Raw genomic sequence first — 14886 nt, forward strand, 5'->3', positions numbered from 1 at the left:
ACACTGGCTGCACGCAATGCAGAAGCTGTTTCGGAAGGCGAAGCGTTTTCTTTAACCAACCGTACCAAATACTCAACTTCCCTCTCTGCCCATTGGACAACTTTGTTGGAATATGCGGGATTATCATCATCACCAAACATGGCAGTGGATTCTTTCGCAGCCACTGAGATGTTAGAGAAAACAAGCTTAGACAGAGTAGCAGGGAAAGTGTGTGGACAGCTTGAACACGAAGGAAGAAAGGCCTCGATTCTTCTGCGGAGTCTTGTGGCATAAAACTTAAGAAGCAACTGGTGAGCTGACGGTCCTTTTCCTAGTCTGATCAACCCAGTCAATGCATGCTTCAGTTCAGCTACACTAACCGAAGGTTGTTTAGCAATTTTAAGAAGCTGATCCTCAAGAACCGCCTTTCTTTCCAAAAAAGCAGACTTGTAAGAGGACATCTCGACTGACCCTTTAAGATCTGTGCAGTTTCTTTCCTCAGCATCCATCGCCTCCAGTGCCTCATCCACTTTATGTTCAGCCAAAAGAAGATCAATTTTCTCCAAAAACTCAGACTTTGGATCAGTTACTTCATCAGGCAAAGGATCATCTTTGACTTGAGCGTCATCTGCATCACCAGCTGATCGATTCCAATCATCCATCTCACGGCAAACTCCAGCCATCAGATCCTGCACAAGAATCCCCTGCGAAGATATATGTTTCCGTAGCTCAACCAACTCGTGCTCCATCTCCACCGCTTCTTCAGATATCCTACACAAACCCAAACATAAAGATATATGAATCTTACACCAAACATTAAGCTGATACGAAGAAACTAGCAAACCAAATAAGAAAGAGAAGTTAGTTAATATTTACCGTAAGAAAGCAAGGTACTTGGTACGCATATCACCGCACATATTTTCCACAGCATCCTTTAAATCCAAAAGCTCACAGCACAGTTTTCTAATTCCCTGCATTGTTTAACATTACCAAATCTTAGGTTCAACTACTTTAAAGCCAATGCGTTAAATTCGAGGGCAAACTGAGTCCTAATCCAGATCAATCGGAGAAATCGGAAAGAACCCAATTGAAATAAGCGAAAGAAAGAAAAAAAAAGGAAAGACCTTTTCGGTGAGAGACTGGTGAACGGAATCGATCTTTGACTGAGGAATGATGCTTTCGATATATGGGTACTCGTCGTCTTCCTCGCTGCTCTCCATGTCTTACTTCGCTCTTTCTATTTTCTTCTTTCCCCTCAGTCTTCTTCCTCGGAGTCTCTCTCACTGTCTCAGACACGGTTGCCGAAGAAGCAAAGATAGTGATGCTTTTGGACTCCTCAACTCTCTCTCAAGACTTCTTTTTTTTTTCTTTTTTATAACCAACGGCATGTAGTCCAATTCGTAAAATTAAAGACGGCACGGTGTTTACCAAACGTGAAATTTTTATTTCTCAACTATAAGAAACGGTAGTACACCGATATTTAAACCATTCACAAAATTAAATGGTCTAACATTATTTAGTGGCAACAAATTGAAATATATTCTTTAAACATTAGGATATACTGTATTCAAATGAAATATATACTATTTAGGACAACAAAACTGAACCAAACAAAACTTTATACAACGAGAGCGTAGTATTATATTTGTTGAACATTGATTAAACCCCACACATCAAGATTTGACAATTTGACTAATTGCCTTTTACATAACTTGACGAAGATCAAACAAAACATGTTTACTCGGTGGAATCGATTCTCGTACTAGATTTCGGTTTAAGGAATCGAGATACCCTAGTCCAGCCATCAGTACCAAGTTTGCAAGAGTACTTACTCCACAGCCATAAAAGGATAGACTTTTTCTTGCTCTTCGCGTAACAATCTTGATCAGCTCGAACGTTTCTTCCCAACGAAGAGACACGAAGCGGACTACGCTCCAAACATTTTCTATAAGCTTCGAGAAAAGGGTCGTCTTCTCTTTTCCTGAAACTTGAAAAATTGGACCTCGAAGTCCTAGCCATATTAGAAGGCGTGAAAGGACAAACAAAAAGAGGACTTTGCAACATTTCCTCACGATACTCAACATGAGAACATGGAGGCGGCGTAAGTTTCCATTGTAGCTGATCTTCAGTTTTGGTGTGTCTTCTTGAAACTCCAGGCGTCAGTTCCCATGAAAAGGGAACTTTGGCTTTAGATGTTTGATCGAACTCGTAATTTTTTGGACTAAGCATAAATCGTGTTGTTATGTGTTTAAAGACTGGTATTTTGTTGGCTTCGTTGTAATCGATGGTTGCGTTATTGGAAATTGTATTGTTAGATATGGTGGTGACTGGCTGACTGGTGTACGTACGTATAAATATAGAGGTTAAATCGAAGACTATGATTTGATGTGTGTATATTCACCTAAGTTTTTGATTATTGTATAGTTGGAATGATAACATCATTATAGGAATCGCTTGGCTATATATATAACCTCCTACTTTATGAATTAGTATATTGATTTCATTTGTCTTGTATGTACCTTAATTTCAAACACAAATACGTTATAACCGAAATTACGCATAATGTTTAGCACATTTCAATATAATTATAGAATGAATACACAAGTTTACCCGTACGTCTCTGACATCACACATTAGTATAATTTTGATGCATATGTACGCATTTGTCTAAATATAATAAATATGCAAAACTACTATTCACAAATTATTTGCATATATAAGTTGGCAAAAAAAAAAAATTGTTATACAAAAAAAAAAAGTTGGCAAAAAAATGATAGGTGTAGCTTGATGTGTATGCAGATGGGCCAAAAAGTGCATGCAGTTCACGAACAGCCAAATAATGCCGTCTGGCCGTCTTTAATGATTTAAAGGACAAAAAAACGTGAACGGCAGGATTCGAACCTGCGCGGGCAGAGCCCACATGATTTCTAGTCATGCCCGATAACCACTCCGGCACGTCCACTTATTGATTGCTTTATTGACTATAACAATTTATATCTGTTTTAAATATCTGAGACTTTTGAAGAAATATTGCAACGCCCAGACTCTGTGTAATAGGATAAATTGCTAACAATTCAGACAAGCTCTTAAAATCTTTAAACAAAAGTATTATAAATAGCTATGTTTAACAGCTGGTTTAAAAATCAGAAAAACAATTGAAGTAGCATATGAAAAAACTACCAAAGCAAAATGATAGCAATTGTATTGATCAAGTACTTTGCTGAAGAATGATCTTCATGATAATTAAAATACCAAATGTTTTTGAACGTAATATATTCTCTCATAAACCAAACATCCGTTATTCCTCTATTTATTTTGGCCTTTTTCCAACTGAGTTTGGTTGTTTCTGTTTTTTTTTTCCAACGAGGTTTAGGTTGTTTCCTTACCTATCTTAAGCTTGGGTTGCAACAAAACAAAATGGAAATTAATCACAAAGATGAGATGATGAATGATAAAGCAAAAAAAAAAAAGCTACTTATACATGATTCTATGTTTCTATCTTCATTCCTGTCTCAGACTCCGAGTGTGAGTTAGATGCTAGCATAATGGATTGTAGCTTAATGCTTGGTTTACAAGTGAAAGGCTTATGTCAAGCATCTCATTCTCATGTATGATGTCTCTCTATTCTAATGATAACTAAGGGCATCTCCAACCTCACTCTATTTTAGAGTCAAATTTCTATTATAGAGCAACATTTGCTCCAACCCTACTCTATATTTTACTCTAAAATAGAGAAAATAATAGGATTGCTCTATATATAGAGCAACTCTATTCTCATCTCTATTTTTTTACACTAACTCTATTATAGAGGTGAAAATAGAGTAATACATTGGAGGAAAACAGTGCTCTATTTTTGAGTTACTCTATTTTAGAGAAAAAAATAGAGAAATACAATGGAGATGGTCTAAAGCATACTCTTTTCACGAGAATTAAATTATATCAATTGCTACTTTAACGTAATACATATATTCTCATTAGCAAAACCATCCATTATTTCTCTGTTTCTCTTGTTTCATCTCAAGAAACCCAACAAAAGAGTGAACAAAGATCCCCAAAAAAAAAGACATGAAAGACCAAATTAAATAGGAAAAACACAAACGTGAGAAGAAACAAAACCATGATATGTTATCCATCGAGAGAAGTAGTAGTGACGCTTTTGATTCTTCGATATGGTCAAAATCATCCAGGGGAGAGAGATTGAGTTGTTTCAAATTAAGCAGCGACGACTTTGTCCTTAGCGCCATTATCACCTCCTCCTCCTTCAAGCTGGCTCAAGTTTCCTTTCTCCTTAATCAGCTGAAGATGATGATGCTTGCAATAAAGCTTACCCTCGTGAGCTATGTAATTCGACGGGCTTATCGTGCAGCCTCCATGTGTACACTTGAAGCAACTCTTGTGGTACAATGTCCCATTCACCGACACCTTCAACAAAGTCCACATAGTAATCAGTCACAAGTTATGGAACAATGCAGCACTATCAAAGATTCTAGTGTTTGACAATAGATTAAGAACAGATCATATTTGTTATGTAAAGAATCTAAGAATCTTCTTTTAGATTGAATACCTTTTCAATTGGATACACGGTTTTATCGCAGCCAACGCATTTCTCTCGTGTTCCACCAAACATATTCGACACTTTGGTCCCAGCAGGTCTCTGTAATGTAAAAAAGCTCTCAGATCAAGAACCTCAAAAACATTATCAAGAACAGATAAAGATTTGTTTTGTTATGCTGTCTGAAAATTACCTCTCCCTCCAAAGGCCTATCCGGTTTTCCAATCTTTGGTGTCCCTATATACATAAAGAATCAAAACTTTAAATTCAAATCTCCAAAATTAAAATCACCCCTCCCTCTCAAATTTTTTTTCACATTTTGATCTGTTTTTTTTTTACCTTCGAAGCTCTTCTCAAGACTACCAGTTCTCTTGAAGTTTTGATCGAAATGTGGTCTGCAATAGAGCACTCCTTCAAAGGAGTTGTAATTGCTAAGCTGTTTCATCATCAAAGAACAATCAGATTCATCGTCTCCAAGAACTCAAAGATATGATTACTTAATAGATTGGTCTTCTTTATCTATATGTATCAACTAGCTAGATCTACTACTTCAGGGTTTATATATAAGAAATCATGACAAAAATATAGTAAGAACTATGAGTTGGCAGAATCAAAAGAAACAAACCTTGAGAGTTCCTTTGCAATGGTGACATCGGAAACAGGCTTTGTGGTAAACCCGGTTATCAGCGGTTAACTTGTCGACAAGATAAACGGTTTTGTCACAAGCCATGCATTTCTGTGTTGTTCCTGCAAACGCCATTCTTGTTGTTCTGTGTTCTTTGTAAGAGATCAGAGTAAAGGACTCAATCGTCTTGAGGGGAGAGGATAAATTAAAAAGAGGAATAAAGATGAAGATGAAAGAGAAGAGATTGTCAATTATTGTTGCTTGGGGTTTTTAATATGGGGACCGGATATGTTGAAAAATGAACATGTCTCTCTTCTTCTTCTTTTTTTCTCATTTTAAAGTGTAACGAAATAAAAGCTGGAAAAGAATTCAAATTTCTAATAAAATGTGGCAAAATAATGTTCAAAATTAGTTGTGTAAGATATTGTTTGCATTTCAAATACTATATTTAAAATAATTTATATAACAACTAAGCAATCTATCTGTAGATATATATTACTAGCTCTGGTGTTTGAAACTTTTCCTAATTCAAAATCGAATATTTGGGTTTTTTTTTTTTTTTCTGACAATATCCTAGCTTTGTTTTTGTCATTGTCTAATCCACAAAACAAGATAAACGATGAATAGATAAAATAGTTTGTACGTTAGCAAAAAAAAAAAAAAAATGTACTACCAAAAAAAAGGGTTCCAACGGCTTTTTTGTGTCTCTTAATTATATTTGTCCGAACGTGAAGTAAGCACCCGTCAATATCTGTCTTCTTGATATATTTTCAACATTAACTTGGTGGTTTCTTTATCCAAATTAGCTAATTAGTTCGAGAATAATGCATGCAAATTAGCTAATTCAAGACAATGCTCAATACTATTTCTTTAAGCTAATTTAGGAGCAAGAAAAAAGTAGAACATAATTTTCACTCTCTTTAGGGGTAGAAGCTGATGAGGAGGAAGAGAATAGAACAGGGAAAACCAACTGGAAAGAATCTTTGTCTGTGGTTTAGATAATGATTAAAAGCTGTATTGGCTGTGTGGTGAATTAGTTGGAAATCTCTATATATACATTTAAAAAAAAATATATGAAAAAATATCTGAAACATGCTTTACCATAAAGGCTATATGATGAGCTGTAATATTGACATAATTGGTTGAAGGGGAATGAGTGATCATAATGATACCTAACATCTTCTTTTAATTTAATCAAAAACACCTAACTTTATTTTTATTTTGTTACTAATATAGGACTCAAAAACAAAAAATTATTGCCACTGCTTAGATTTATGGGCTTTCCCTTTCTGTCTACATGGGCCTCCTCACTTTATTATTACTTAATTGCAAACATTCTTTTTATTTATTTTTGTCAATTACTTAATAATGAAAGCGTTTAAATCTGTTTTCTTCTCACATTTTCCTCAAGATGCTAGTTTGCTGACTGACTGGAGGAAAATGAAAAAGAGAGGGTGATTGAAACGTAAAGTTAAAAGCACAAAACTGTTTCGTAATATATTGGAATATAATATAAAAAATGGTGGAAGTAATATATTTGTACATATATTTTAGTATAAAAAATACTTTTTCTACATTCTCTAATTTTATAAACTAAGAAGGACACATCTTCACAAATGACAGAAACGAATGATGCTTGCTAATGATAAGTTAAATTAGGTGATCAATTTACGAAAAAGACAAATACAGATATTTTTACCGATGATAGAGACGTAAATCTGTTTTGTTGCCTAGTAAATATAAATGGGCTCTCAAATAAAGCCCAAATAATAAGAGACCACACCCACACACCTACCTAGTAACGAACTAGTAGAGAGGGTCAACTGTCCGAGCGTTGACCAAATCTTTTCACTTCCCCCTGCTTCTTCCACCTTCTCAACCTCACAGCCTTTCTCTCTCCCGGCCATATCTCACCGGCGATCTCTGACTTTTTATCACCGGTTAGAATTCCTTCTCCCCTTTCTCCGGTTAACTTTTTCACATCAGTCCCGTTTCGTTTAAGTTCCTATCACAAAATCGATTAAGCTTCGTTAGTTAGATATGGGGTTTGTGAAGATAGGTGAAGGTAAAAATATACGTATATGAGTTGCAACTATATTCATAGATGAGGTCTGACTTTAGAGACCCTAAAGTTTTGATATTTTCCTTTTCACTATTAACAGACCAATCTGTCTACACAAGAATTCTATAAAAAGTTTGATGAGAAGTTAAATTATTGTGTGTGTGTGTGTGTGTGTGTGTGTGTGTGTGTGTGTTTGTGTCAATTTGATTTCTTAATTTGTGAATTGTGATGATGAAGGAAAAAAAATAAAAAATGGCGACTTTGGTTGATCCACCAAACGGGATTAGGAATGAAGGGAAGCACTACTTCTCAATGTGGCAAACTCTGTTTGAGATCGATACTAAATACATGCCAATCAAACCTATTGGCCGTGGAGCTTATGGTGTAGTCTGCTCCTCTGTTAACTCTGATACAAACGAGAAAGTCGCTATCAAGAAGATTCACAATGTCTACGAGAATAGGATCGATGCGTTGAGGACTCTCCGAGAGCTCAAGCTTCTACGCCATCTTCGACATGAGAATGTTATCGCTTTGAAAGATGTCATGATGCCAGTTCATAAGAGTAGCTTTAAGGATGTTTATCTTGTTTATGAGTTGATGGACACTGATCTTCATCAGATTATCAAGTCTTCTCAAATTATAAATAACGATCATTGCCAATACTTCTTGTTTCAGGTATGTTATTTGATTCCCACTCACATGTTGTTGGTTCTATCTTTGTATAAGATTTTGTTTTTTTTTTGTTTAGTTGCTTCGAGGGCTCAAGTATCTTCACTCAGCCAACATCCTTCACCGAGATTTGAAACCTGGTAACCTTCTTGTCAACGCAAACTGTGACTTGAAAATATGTGATTTTGGGCTTGCACGGACGAGCAACACCAAGGGTCAGTTCATGACTGAATACGTTGTGACTCGTTGGTACCGAGCTCCTGAGCTTCTCCTCTGCTGTGACAATTACGGAACATCTATTGATGTTTGGTCTGTTGGTTGCATTTTCGCTGAGCTTCTTGGTAGGAAACCCATATTCCAAGGAACTGAATGTCTAAACCAGCTTAAGCTCATTGTCAACATTCTTGGAAGCCAAAGAGAAGAAGATCTTGAGTTCATAGATAACCCGAAAGCTAAAAGATACATCAGATCACTCCCGTACTCACCCCCCATGTCTTTATCCAGGCTTTACCCGGGTGCTAATGTTTTGGCCATTGACCTTCTTCAGAAAATGCTTGTTTTTGACCCGTCAAAGAGGATTAGTGTCACTGAAGCGCTCCAGCATCCATACATGGCGCCGCTATATGACCCGAATGCAAACCCTCCGGCTCACGTTCCTGTCGATCTGGATGTAGATGAGGATTTGAAAGAGGAGATGATAAGAGAAATGATGTGGGATGAGATGCTTCATTACCATCCACAAGCTTCAACCTTGAACACTGAGCTCTGAGCTCAAGTTCTGTACCTACGAATGGTAATTTATAGAAATCTTCTTCTACTTATGTCTGATTGTCATCATATTGTCTATAGGGTATTGAAAAATAAGATGAAGAATAACTTGCAGTTTAAGCGAGTAGTGATGCCACGGAAGCTGTGTGTATTTTTAATTGCAAGCTTTAAGTGTGTCTGTAACATATGTACATAGAGAGAGAGTTCTGTTTATCTGTTTGTTTGTTTCTTTCAGAACTTAAACCCTACAATGCAATCCAAGGCTTTTGATAAATCAAGTTTTCATATACAGTACTTGTAGTATCATAGCTTTATATGAATAATTGATGATCGATCACAGGCCTTCTGATTCATATATGCCTTTGAACCGAATCTAACATACCAAATCGGAACAAAAATACGTTTTAGTTTCTTAATTAAGTTCTATAAAATGATAGTACACCATCCTTATTTATTTATCACATGATATGCTTCTTTTTTGTCAACACCATGATACATGTTGCTTCTGTTGGTTTAAAGCCTTAAAAAGCTTTTCCTTCTATGTCAACGTTCCTTCTCATAAATAACTCGTTTTCTTATTATTGTAGAAAACTAAAATCCATATTTTGTAAACCCATCAGAAATTTACAATTGAATATCCCAACATGATGATTACGGTTTATTCACTTTTTTCCTTTTTCCAAGTCAAAACTAAGCTAATTAACAATTACTTATGTATGATCAACCAAAAGACAAAACGAATACACCATCATGGAAAAAAAAAGTTATAGCTTCTTCCGCAAGAAAGTCAATCAGTAAAAATCAGCAAAATACATCTGGGATGACGTTTTCATTTGGTAGCAAACTTATCTTCTATTCTCGTCCCCCAGGACAAAAGGAAATTGTTAAAAATAAATACGTGATCTGATCAAATTTATCACATTTAATGAGATCTGGTCAATTCACCAATCCATTTGTTTATCTTATAATACTATCCACAATTAGTTTATGAAGACAAGTCACATTATGATAACAATTATAAAGCCGTCTCTCTTGTCCAAATACTAAATCTTGCCTAACCACTCCTCCATTTCATAAACCAAATTCTTACAAGCTCTCTTAAATTCTCACAACTCCTAACACACATAAAGAACTAGTAGTAAAACCAGAGAATCTCTCGTTGATTGTACCGAATCGAATTGAAGATATGTTGAGTCCGTTTTCGTCGTCACCGAGGAGATCGAGGAAAGGAGGCAATAAAGAAAGCAAGAATCCTTATTCAAACCAAGGACTTGAAAAATTCTCTGCGCTTGTCTCTGAGCTAGATGAGAAAAGACAGAGCATTTACGCGAAGAGGCTTGATTCTGATGGACCGCCTCTTGTTCGGTTTATGTTCACTAGCTCCGGAGAGTGCGTTCCCGTAATGATCAAGACAAAGAGGGCAACTGCAGGTCAGAAGAAGAATGTTCAAGATGATTTCAAAGTCGTGACCGAATCAAAAACAAAGGAAGAGAAAGAAACAAAGAGAATAGAGACAGGAACAGAGAAGAAACAGAGCTGTGTGTTGAACGAGAATCTGAAGAAGATTTCGAAACCGAACCATTTCTTACCCGTGACAGTGGTGTTGGTTCTAATCTTCTTGGTGTTTTTCGGACGAACCGTCTCGATCATGTGCACTTGTATTGTTTGGTACTTGGTTCCAATGATCAAGGAACATAGCAGAAACAGAGGATCAACGTACGAGACGAAGAAGAAAAAGAAGAAACTGAATATCAAAGACAGAGCAGCATCGTTTAACCAGAAGACGGCTGTTCGTGACAAATTTACGCATCTGGCAGCTCCTGCTAAAACCCGGTGACAAATTTTTGAAACTGGTTTGTGAAAGTTCTTTTATTCGTTTCATCTAACATTTTTTTTCCTTGATTCGTTTGGTTCTTTCGTCTTTCTTTTTTGTTCATAGCTGTTAATTTAGGTACATAACTTATTCTTTTCTAGTTCTTTCTAATGCTATGTAACTATTCAAACATATCATTTTCTTCTTGGTCGTGGTTCAGTGTCTCTTGTATAAATTTCGTCGAATTTGATGATCTGTAAATGGGAACTTTTTTTTTTTGCTTTGGAGATTTTGGGGTTTCTTGTACATTGGACAACCTGTAATATTTATTTTGTTTATTATATATTGTCACGCTTGGTTTTCTTTAAGGAAATAGCACGATACGATACCGCTGGACAGTATATTAAAATGTTTTAGATTGCAACTTTTTTTAAAAAAAATAGTATTCCAAGATTTTGGAAATTGGTTATCCTACGCAGGTATATTATTCGGTTTATCATATCTGAACCATGTAAACCCAAAGGATAGAATGAGAGAACATTAATGTGAGTCCATGTCCCACAAAGGACAAAAAAAAAAGATTCATGAAATTTTGTAAGCTAACGAGGATATGAAAATGGTTAATTGATGAATACTAGTGCGTGCATTCTTTTCAACAAGCTTAAACCGCATGCATACATACACAATGGTAATACCGGTAGCGACAATTGTATAATGTTGTACCATGACCCTATGGACAATTGTATGCTTCAAAGAAATCATGATTTAGTTAAACTAGTAAAATGCAGTTTTTTAATTCGTTAATTAATGTTGTGTATCCAAACTAATAATGATATACTATTGTAATCAAAGATTTTGGATTTGAAAAGCAAGTTTATTTGACCAAAGACCAAAAATGAATAACGTGTAGCTAGGTGTGACAGTGTACGAGAGAGAGCGGCTGATTCGTACGGTAAAGTTAGTAACCGAGACAAAAAAAAGAGACCAGCTGGTTTCAATTACGTGGCATATTTCGAAAACAAAAGTATAGACATAAAGCCAGTCACTTGGTTGGTTTGTCACTAGGTTAGGTTCATATTGCAGACTTGTCCCTTCTCTCACCGCCGGTAATTTCTCTCTTCAGTCCTACATCTTCAATTTTTATTTGTCTGTCGTTTCGTTTCTTTTCGATTACCTGAAACTTTTTTTTCTCTGTTTTGTTTCCAACTCTGTAGTTTTCTTACTGAGACGATTCGAGAGAACAACCGAAGATGAACAGAGAAGAAGAGGAGGTATGCAGAAGAAACCAAGAAGCATTCAAGAGGTTCTTCGAACACATCCCAAGGACCGCGATAATGGCCGTGGCTTCCTACTTCCTCCACGGCACCTTGAGAAACTACGAGAGAGACCCGAGCAAGCCTTTCTCCACCGCTCTCGCGTACCCCGCCGTTGGCTACGTCCTGTTTCAGCTCGCACAAGCCTTTGAACGCGCCGCTAACTATCCTCATGAGTCTCTGGTTCTCGAGAATCTCTCTATTCTCTGTGGATTTGCTGTCGCTTTCATTGCTTTCGTTGCCTTCATCCACGACTACTGAGTGATGAGTCAAACCCGGTCCGAGTTTGGTTTGTTCTAAATCAAAAATAATAATAATAATCTTTGTAACGATCGATTTCAGTTTTATTTCATGTAACGAATCTTTGGATCATTATGTTTTCTTTTAGACTACTTTGATTTCGGTTTTATGACGTACGTCGATCGGTTTATCTTTATGACTAAAATTATGGAAATGATGAAATCTCTTAAGCTCGTTAATACGAAGAATGTGTTGTGAAATTAATGGTTAACCTCTCTGTTTAGTGTTGCTATAACACACTTTAATCTGAAATCATCAGTCGAAGACGCCTTTTTTTCTTTACACTTCTTTTAGTTAGTACGTCTTGGATATTTTTACTAGGATCGGTTTTCTGCAAACCGGTTTCGAAATTATCGAAAACCAATTATCCCAAACTGGCTCACCAAATTTCGATTCCTCTCCCGAATGTTCTAGAATTAGATGTGTGGGGACTTGTTAATACGAAGAATGTGAATGTGAAATGATGAAATGTCCTGGATATCTTTACTCGGATCGGTTTTCTGCAAACCGGTTTCGAAATTATCAAAAACCAAACTGGTTCACCAAATTTGAAGTCCTCTCCCGAATGTTCTAGAATTAGATGAGTGGGACTTGCCGAGTAAAAGCCGTACAATTGTTTGGGCTTTATGAAATTAACAGGCCCATTATCCTGATCCATTTCCCCTACTTAAATAACCCTGACTCACTCACTCTGTTTCCTCACATTCATTTCAACAAAGAACTTTTAACAATGGCGTCGTCCTCGAAATCGGTGGTTGTGTCGAGCAAGAGATCCGCCGGCGAATCTTCTTCATCCGAGATCGAGGAAGCGGTGGCGAGTCTAACGATGTCTTCCAACAAAATCACGCTAATCAGCTCCGACGGCGTGTCCTTCGAGATCAACGAAGCGGTGGCGCGTCAGTTTCTGATCGTAGCGCACATGATCGAAGACGAATGCGCCGACAGACCGATTCCGATCGAGAACGTGACCGGAGACATCCTGGACTTGGTAATCGAGTACGGAGAGAAGCACGTGAAGAAAGGCCGTGTTAAGCTTGACGAAGAGGAAGAGGAGGAGGCGAAGAAGAAGCTGGACGAGTGGGACAAAGAGTTCTTGAAGAATATAGATCTGGAGACGGTGTTTAGACTCATCCTTGCGGCGAACTATCTCAACTACGAAGGGCTTCTCGGTTTCGCTAGCCAGGCGGTTGCGGATCACATCAAGGACTTATCGCCAGAGGAAGTTCGAGAGATCTTTCACATCGAGAACGATTTCACAAAGGAGGAGGAAGAAGCGATTCGCAAGGAGAACGCTTGGACTTTCAATGAAAACGATAAGTAAACAGATTGAAGATTGCAGATTTTTAGGGTTTTTATTTCTCTTTTGTTTCATCTGAAATGTGTGATTTGACTTGGTCTCAAGGTTATCTTCTTTGTTTAGTAGTACTACTCTTAATGTTCTTGCTATGTTAGCGTTCTGAATCGATTCTGGATGGATCTTGTTAAAAACCCTAATTGAAAAAAAATTTCAGTGTTCTTGATATTATTACTCAACCGGTTCTGAATTCTCTATGCTATAAACCCTAATTGAAAAACTTAAGTGTTCTTGATATACTCAACCGGTTCTGAATTCTCAATGCTATAAACCGGTTCTGTTTAGAAAGTTCTGGAATCTCTATCTAGTGGCAAATGAATTATGGACTGGACACGTGTCCGTTAGAGCTCTTGGTCATGATGGTCTTTCTGCTGACCATTAGGTGTGTGATTTTGTTGACTGTTGTCAATGGGATGGAATCACATGATGTGTCAGATGAGGTTGAATGGTTGATGTGTTGGTTGAGGTTCTAAGCTTTTGGGATTTGTGTGAAAATATTCGAATTGTAAAATCAGCGGGAAATTTTGGTTTCTTAAAATTTGGACAACATGGTATGGTGGTACTATAACTATTTCTTTGTTTGTCACAGTTTGAATTCTTTGGAGATGGTATAATAGTATTCAATTAATAACATCATGATCTAACGTTAAAGGCGGGTTTGGTAGTCCTACTAACAAGCATCATTTTGTTAAGAAGCCAAGTCATGTTAAAGATTATAGAGGGACAAATACGTAAGAAAAGTGGAAGATGAGAGGGTCAACCTGCAAAGAAATCTGAGGCTCGCAGTTGTGGCGTGTTAGCCGGTAGTATATATGTTAATGATTAGCAAGACGAAGATAGAGCTAATGGTCAACAAGTTGTAACAATACTCTTACAAGATCAGTAATCACACACCTAAATTACCTAATGGTCAGCAGAAAGACCATCATGACCAAGAACTCTAATGGTCAGCACATAGAGATTCCAGAACTTTCTAGACAGAACCGGTTTATAGCATTTAGAATTCAGTACCGGTTGAGGAATATCAAGAAACACTTTAACCAGATCAAGTTGGAACAATACTCTTACAAGATCAAGTTGTAATTTAACTAACCATCTTGAATTAATTAAGATACTGTTCTTCTGATATGTGTCGTGCGCTTTAACATAGAAACAAAGTCTTCAGTCGAACAAAATGTTGATTTTTCATTTCTCTTTAGTCCTGCATATTTTTGAGTATGTAAGATAAAAGTTTCCTTGTAAGATTAGGTTAACAAAGTAATAATTTTATCTAAAAATCGTTAGACACGCATAGCATTGCGGTATCAAAAATTCCTCTGCACAGAAGAAATGTCTCGGAGAGCAAGTGAAGAAGAGACTGGCTGCTCTCTGATGCGGGATAAGAGGATTGAGGTTTGCTCAGTTGCTATATCTAGCCTCTCCTTCGATTTAGCTGATTCAGAGACCAGAGT

At 36.8% G+C, this 14886-nt stretch overlaps 6 protein-coding genes and 1 non-coding gene across 8 annotated transcripts in view; 3 read left to right on the plus strand and 4 right to left on the minus strand.

The window, feature by feature from the left end:
- The window catches only part of LOC104755229 (exocyst complex component EXO84C), a 4011-nt gene extending 2702 nt beyond the window's left edge, over positions 1-1309 (minus strand). Inside the window, exons 1-3 of one of the 2 annotated variants that reach the window (XM_010477578.2) lie at positions 1104-1309; positions 856-950; positions 228-750 (exon numbers count right to left, since the gene is read on the minus strand). In XM_010477578.2, the coding sequence (XP_010475880.1) occupies positions 228-750; positions 856-950; positions 1104-1199 (714 nt within the window). In that variant the 5' untranslated portion in view covers positions 1200-1309. Of the gene's footprint in view, positions 1-170; positions 751-855; positions 951-1103 lie in introns of both variants that reach the window. The other variant, XM_010477579.2, reaches the window with a different exon arrangement.
- Positions 2860-2941, minus strand: TRNAS-AGA. Its single transcript has one exon. It is a non-coding gene; the product is annotated as a tRNA-Ser (tRNA).
- On the minus strand, positions 3897-5451 carry LOC104755231 (LIM domain-containing protein WLIM1). Its single transcript, XM_010477580.2, has 5 exons — positions 5157-5451; positions 4871-4967; positions 4725-4768; positions 4544-4633; positions 3897-4401 (listed from the first exon to the last, which is right to left on the minus strand). The coding sequence occupies exons 1-5, from the start codon at positions 5289-5291 to the stop codon at positions 4192-4194; spliced, it is 576 nt and encodes a 191-aa protein (XP_010475882.1). The 5' UTR covers positions 5292-5451; the 3' UTR covers positions 3897-4191.
- LOC104755232 (mitogen-activated protein kinase 1-like) lies at positions 6939-8944 on the plus strand. Its single transcript, XM_010477581.2, has 3 exons — positions 6939-7096; positions 7456-7893; positions 7967-8944. Exons 2-3 carry the CDS (start codon positions 7471-7473, stop codon positions 8654-8656), a joined length of 1113 nt encoding a protein of 370 aa, XP_010475883.1. The 5' UTR covers positions 6939-7096; positions 7456-7470; the 3' UTR covers positions 8657-8944.
- LOC104755233 lies at positions 9633-10826 on the plus strand. The gene has a single exon (XM_019239107.1). It carries the CDS (start codon positions 9842-9844, stop codon positions 10490-10492), a length of 651 nt encoding a protein of 216 aa, XP_019094652.1. The 5' UTR covers positions 9633-9841; the 3' UTR covers positions 10493-10826.
- Positions 12781-13614, plus strand: LOC104755234 (SKP1-like protein 18). Its single transcript, XM_010477583.2, has one exon. It carries the CDS (start codon positions 12812-12814, stop codon positions 13400-13402), a length of 591 nt encoding a protein of 196 aa, XP_010475885.1. The 5' UTR covers positions 12781-12811; the 3' UTR covers positions 13403-13614.
- Positions 14663-14886, minus strand: part of LOC104759143 (protein FAR1-RELATED SEQUENCE 11-like) — a 4183-nt gene continuing 3959 nt past the window's right edge. Inside the window, exon 5 of the mRNA XM_019238838.1 lies at positions 14663-14880. Coding sequence (XP_019094383.1) covers positions 14740-14880 — 141 coding nt within the window. The 3' untranslated portion in view covers positions 14663-14739. The remainder of the gene's footprint in view (positions 14881-14886) is intronic.

This window comes from Camelina sativa, chromosome 17 (genome assembly GCF_000633955.1).
Source record: "Camelina sativa cultivar DH55 chromosome 17, Cs, whole genome shotgun sequence".
NCBI classification, from domain to species: domain Eukaryota; kingdom Viridiplantae; phylum Streptophyta; class Magnoliopsida; order Brassicales; family Brassicaceae; genus Camelina; species Camelina sativa.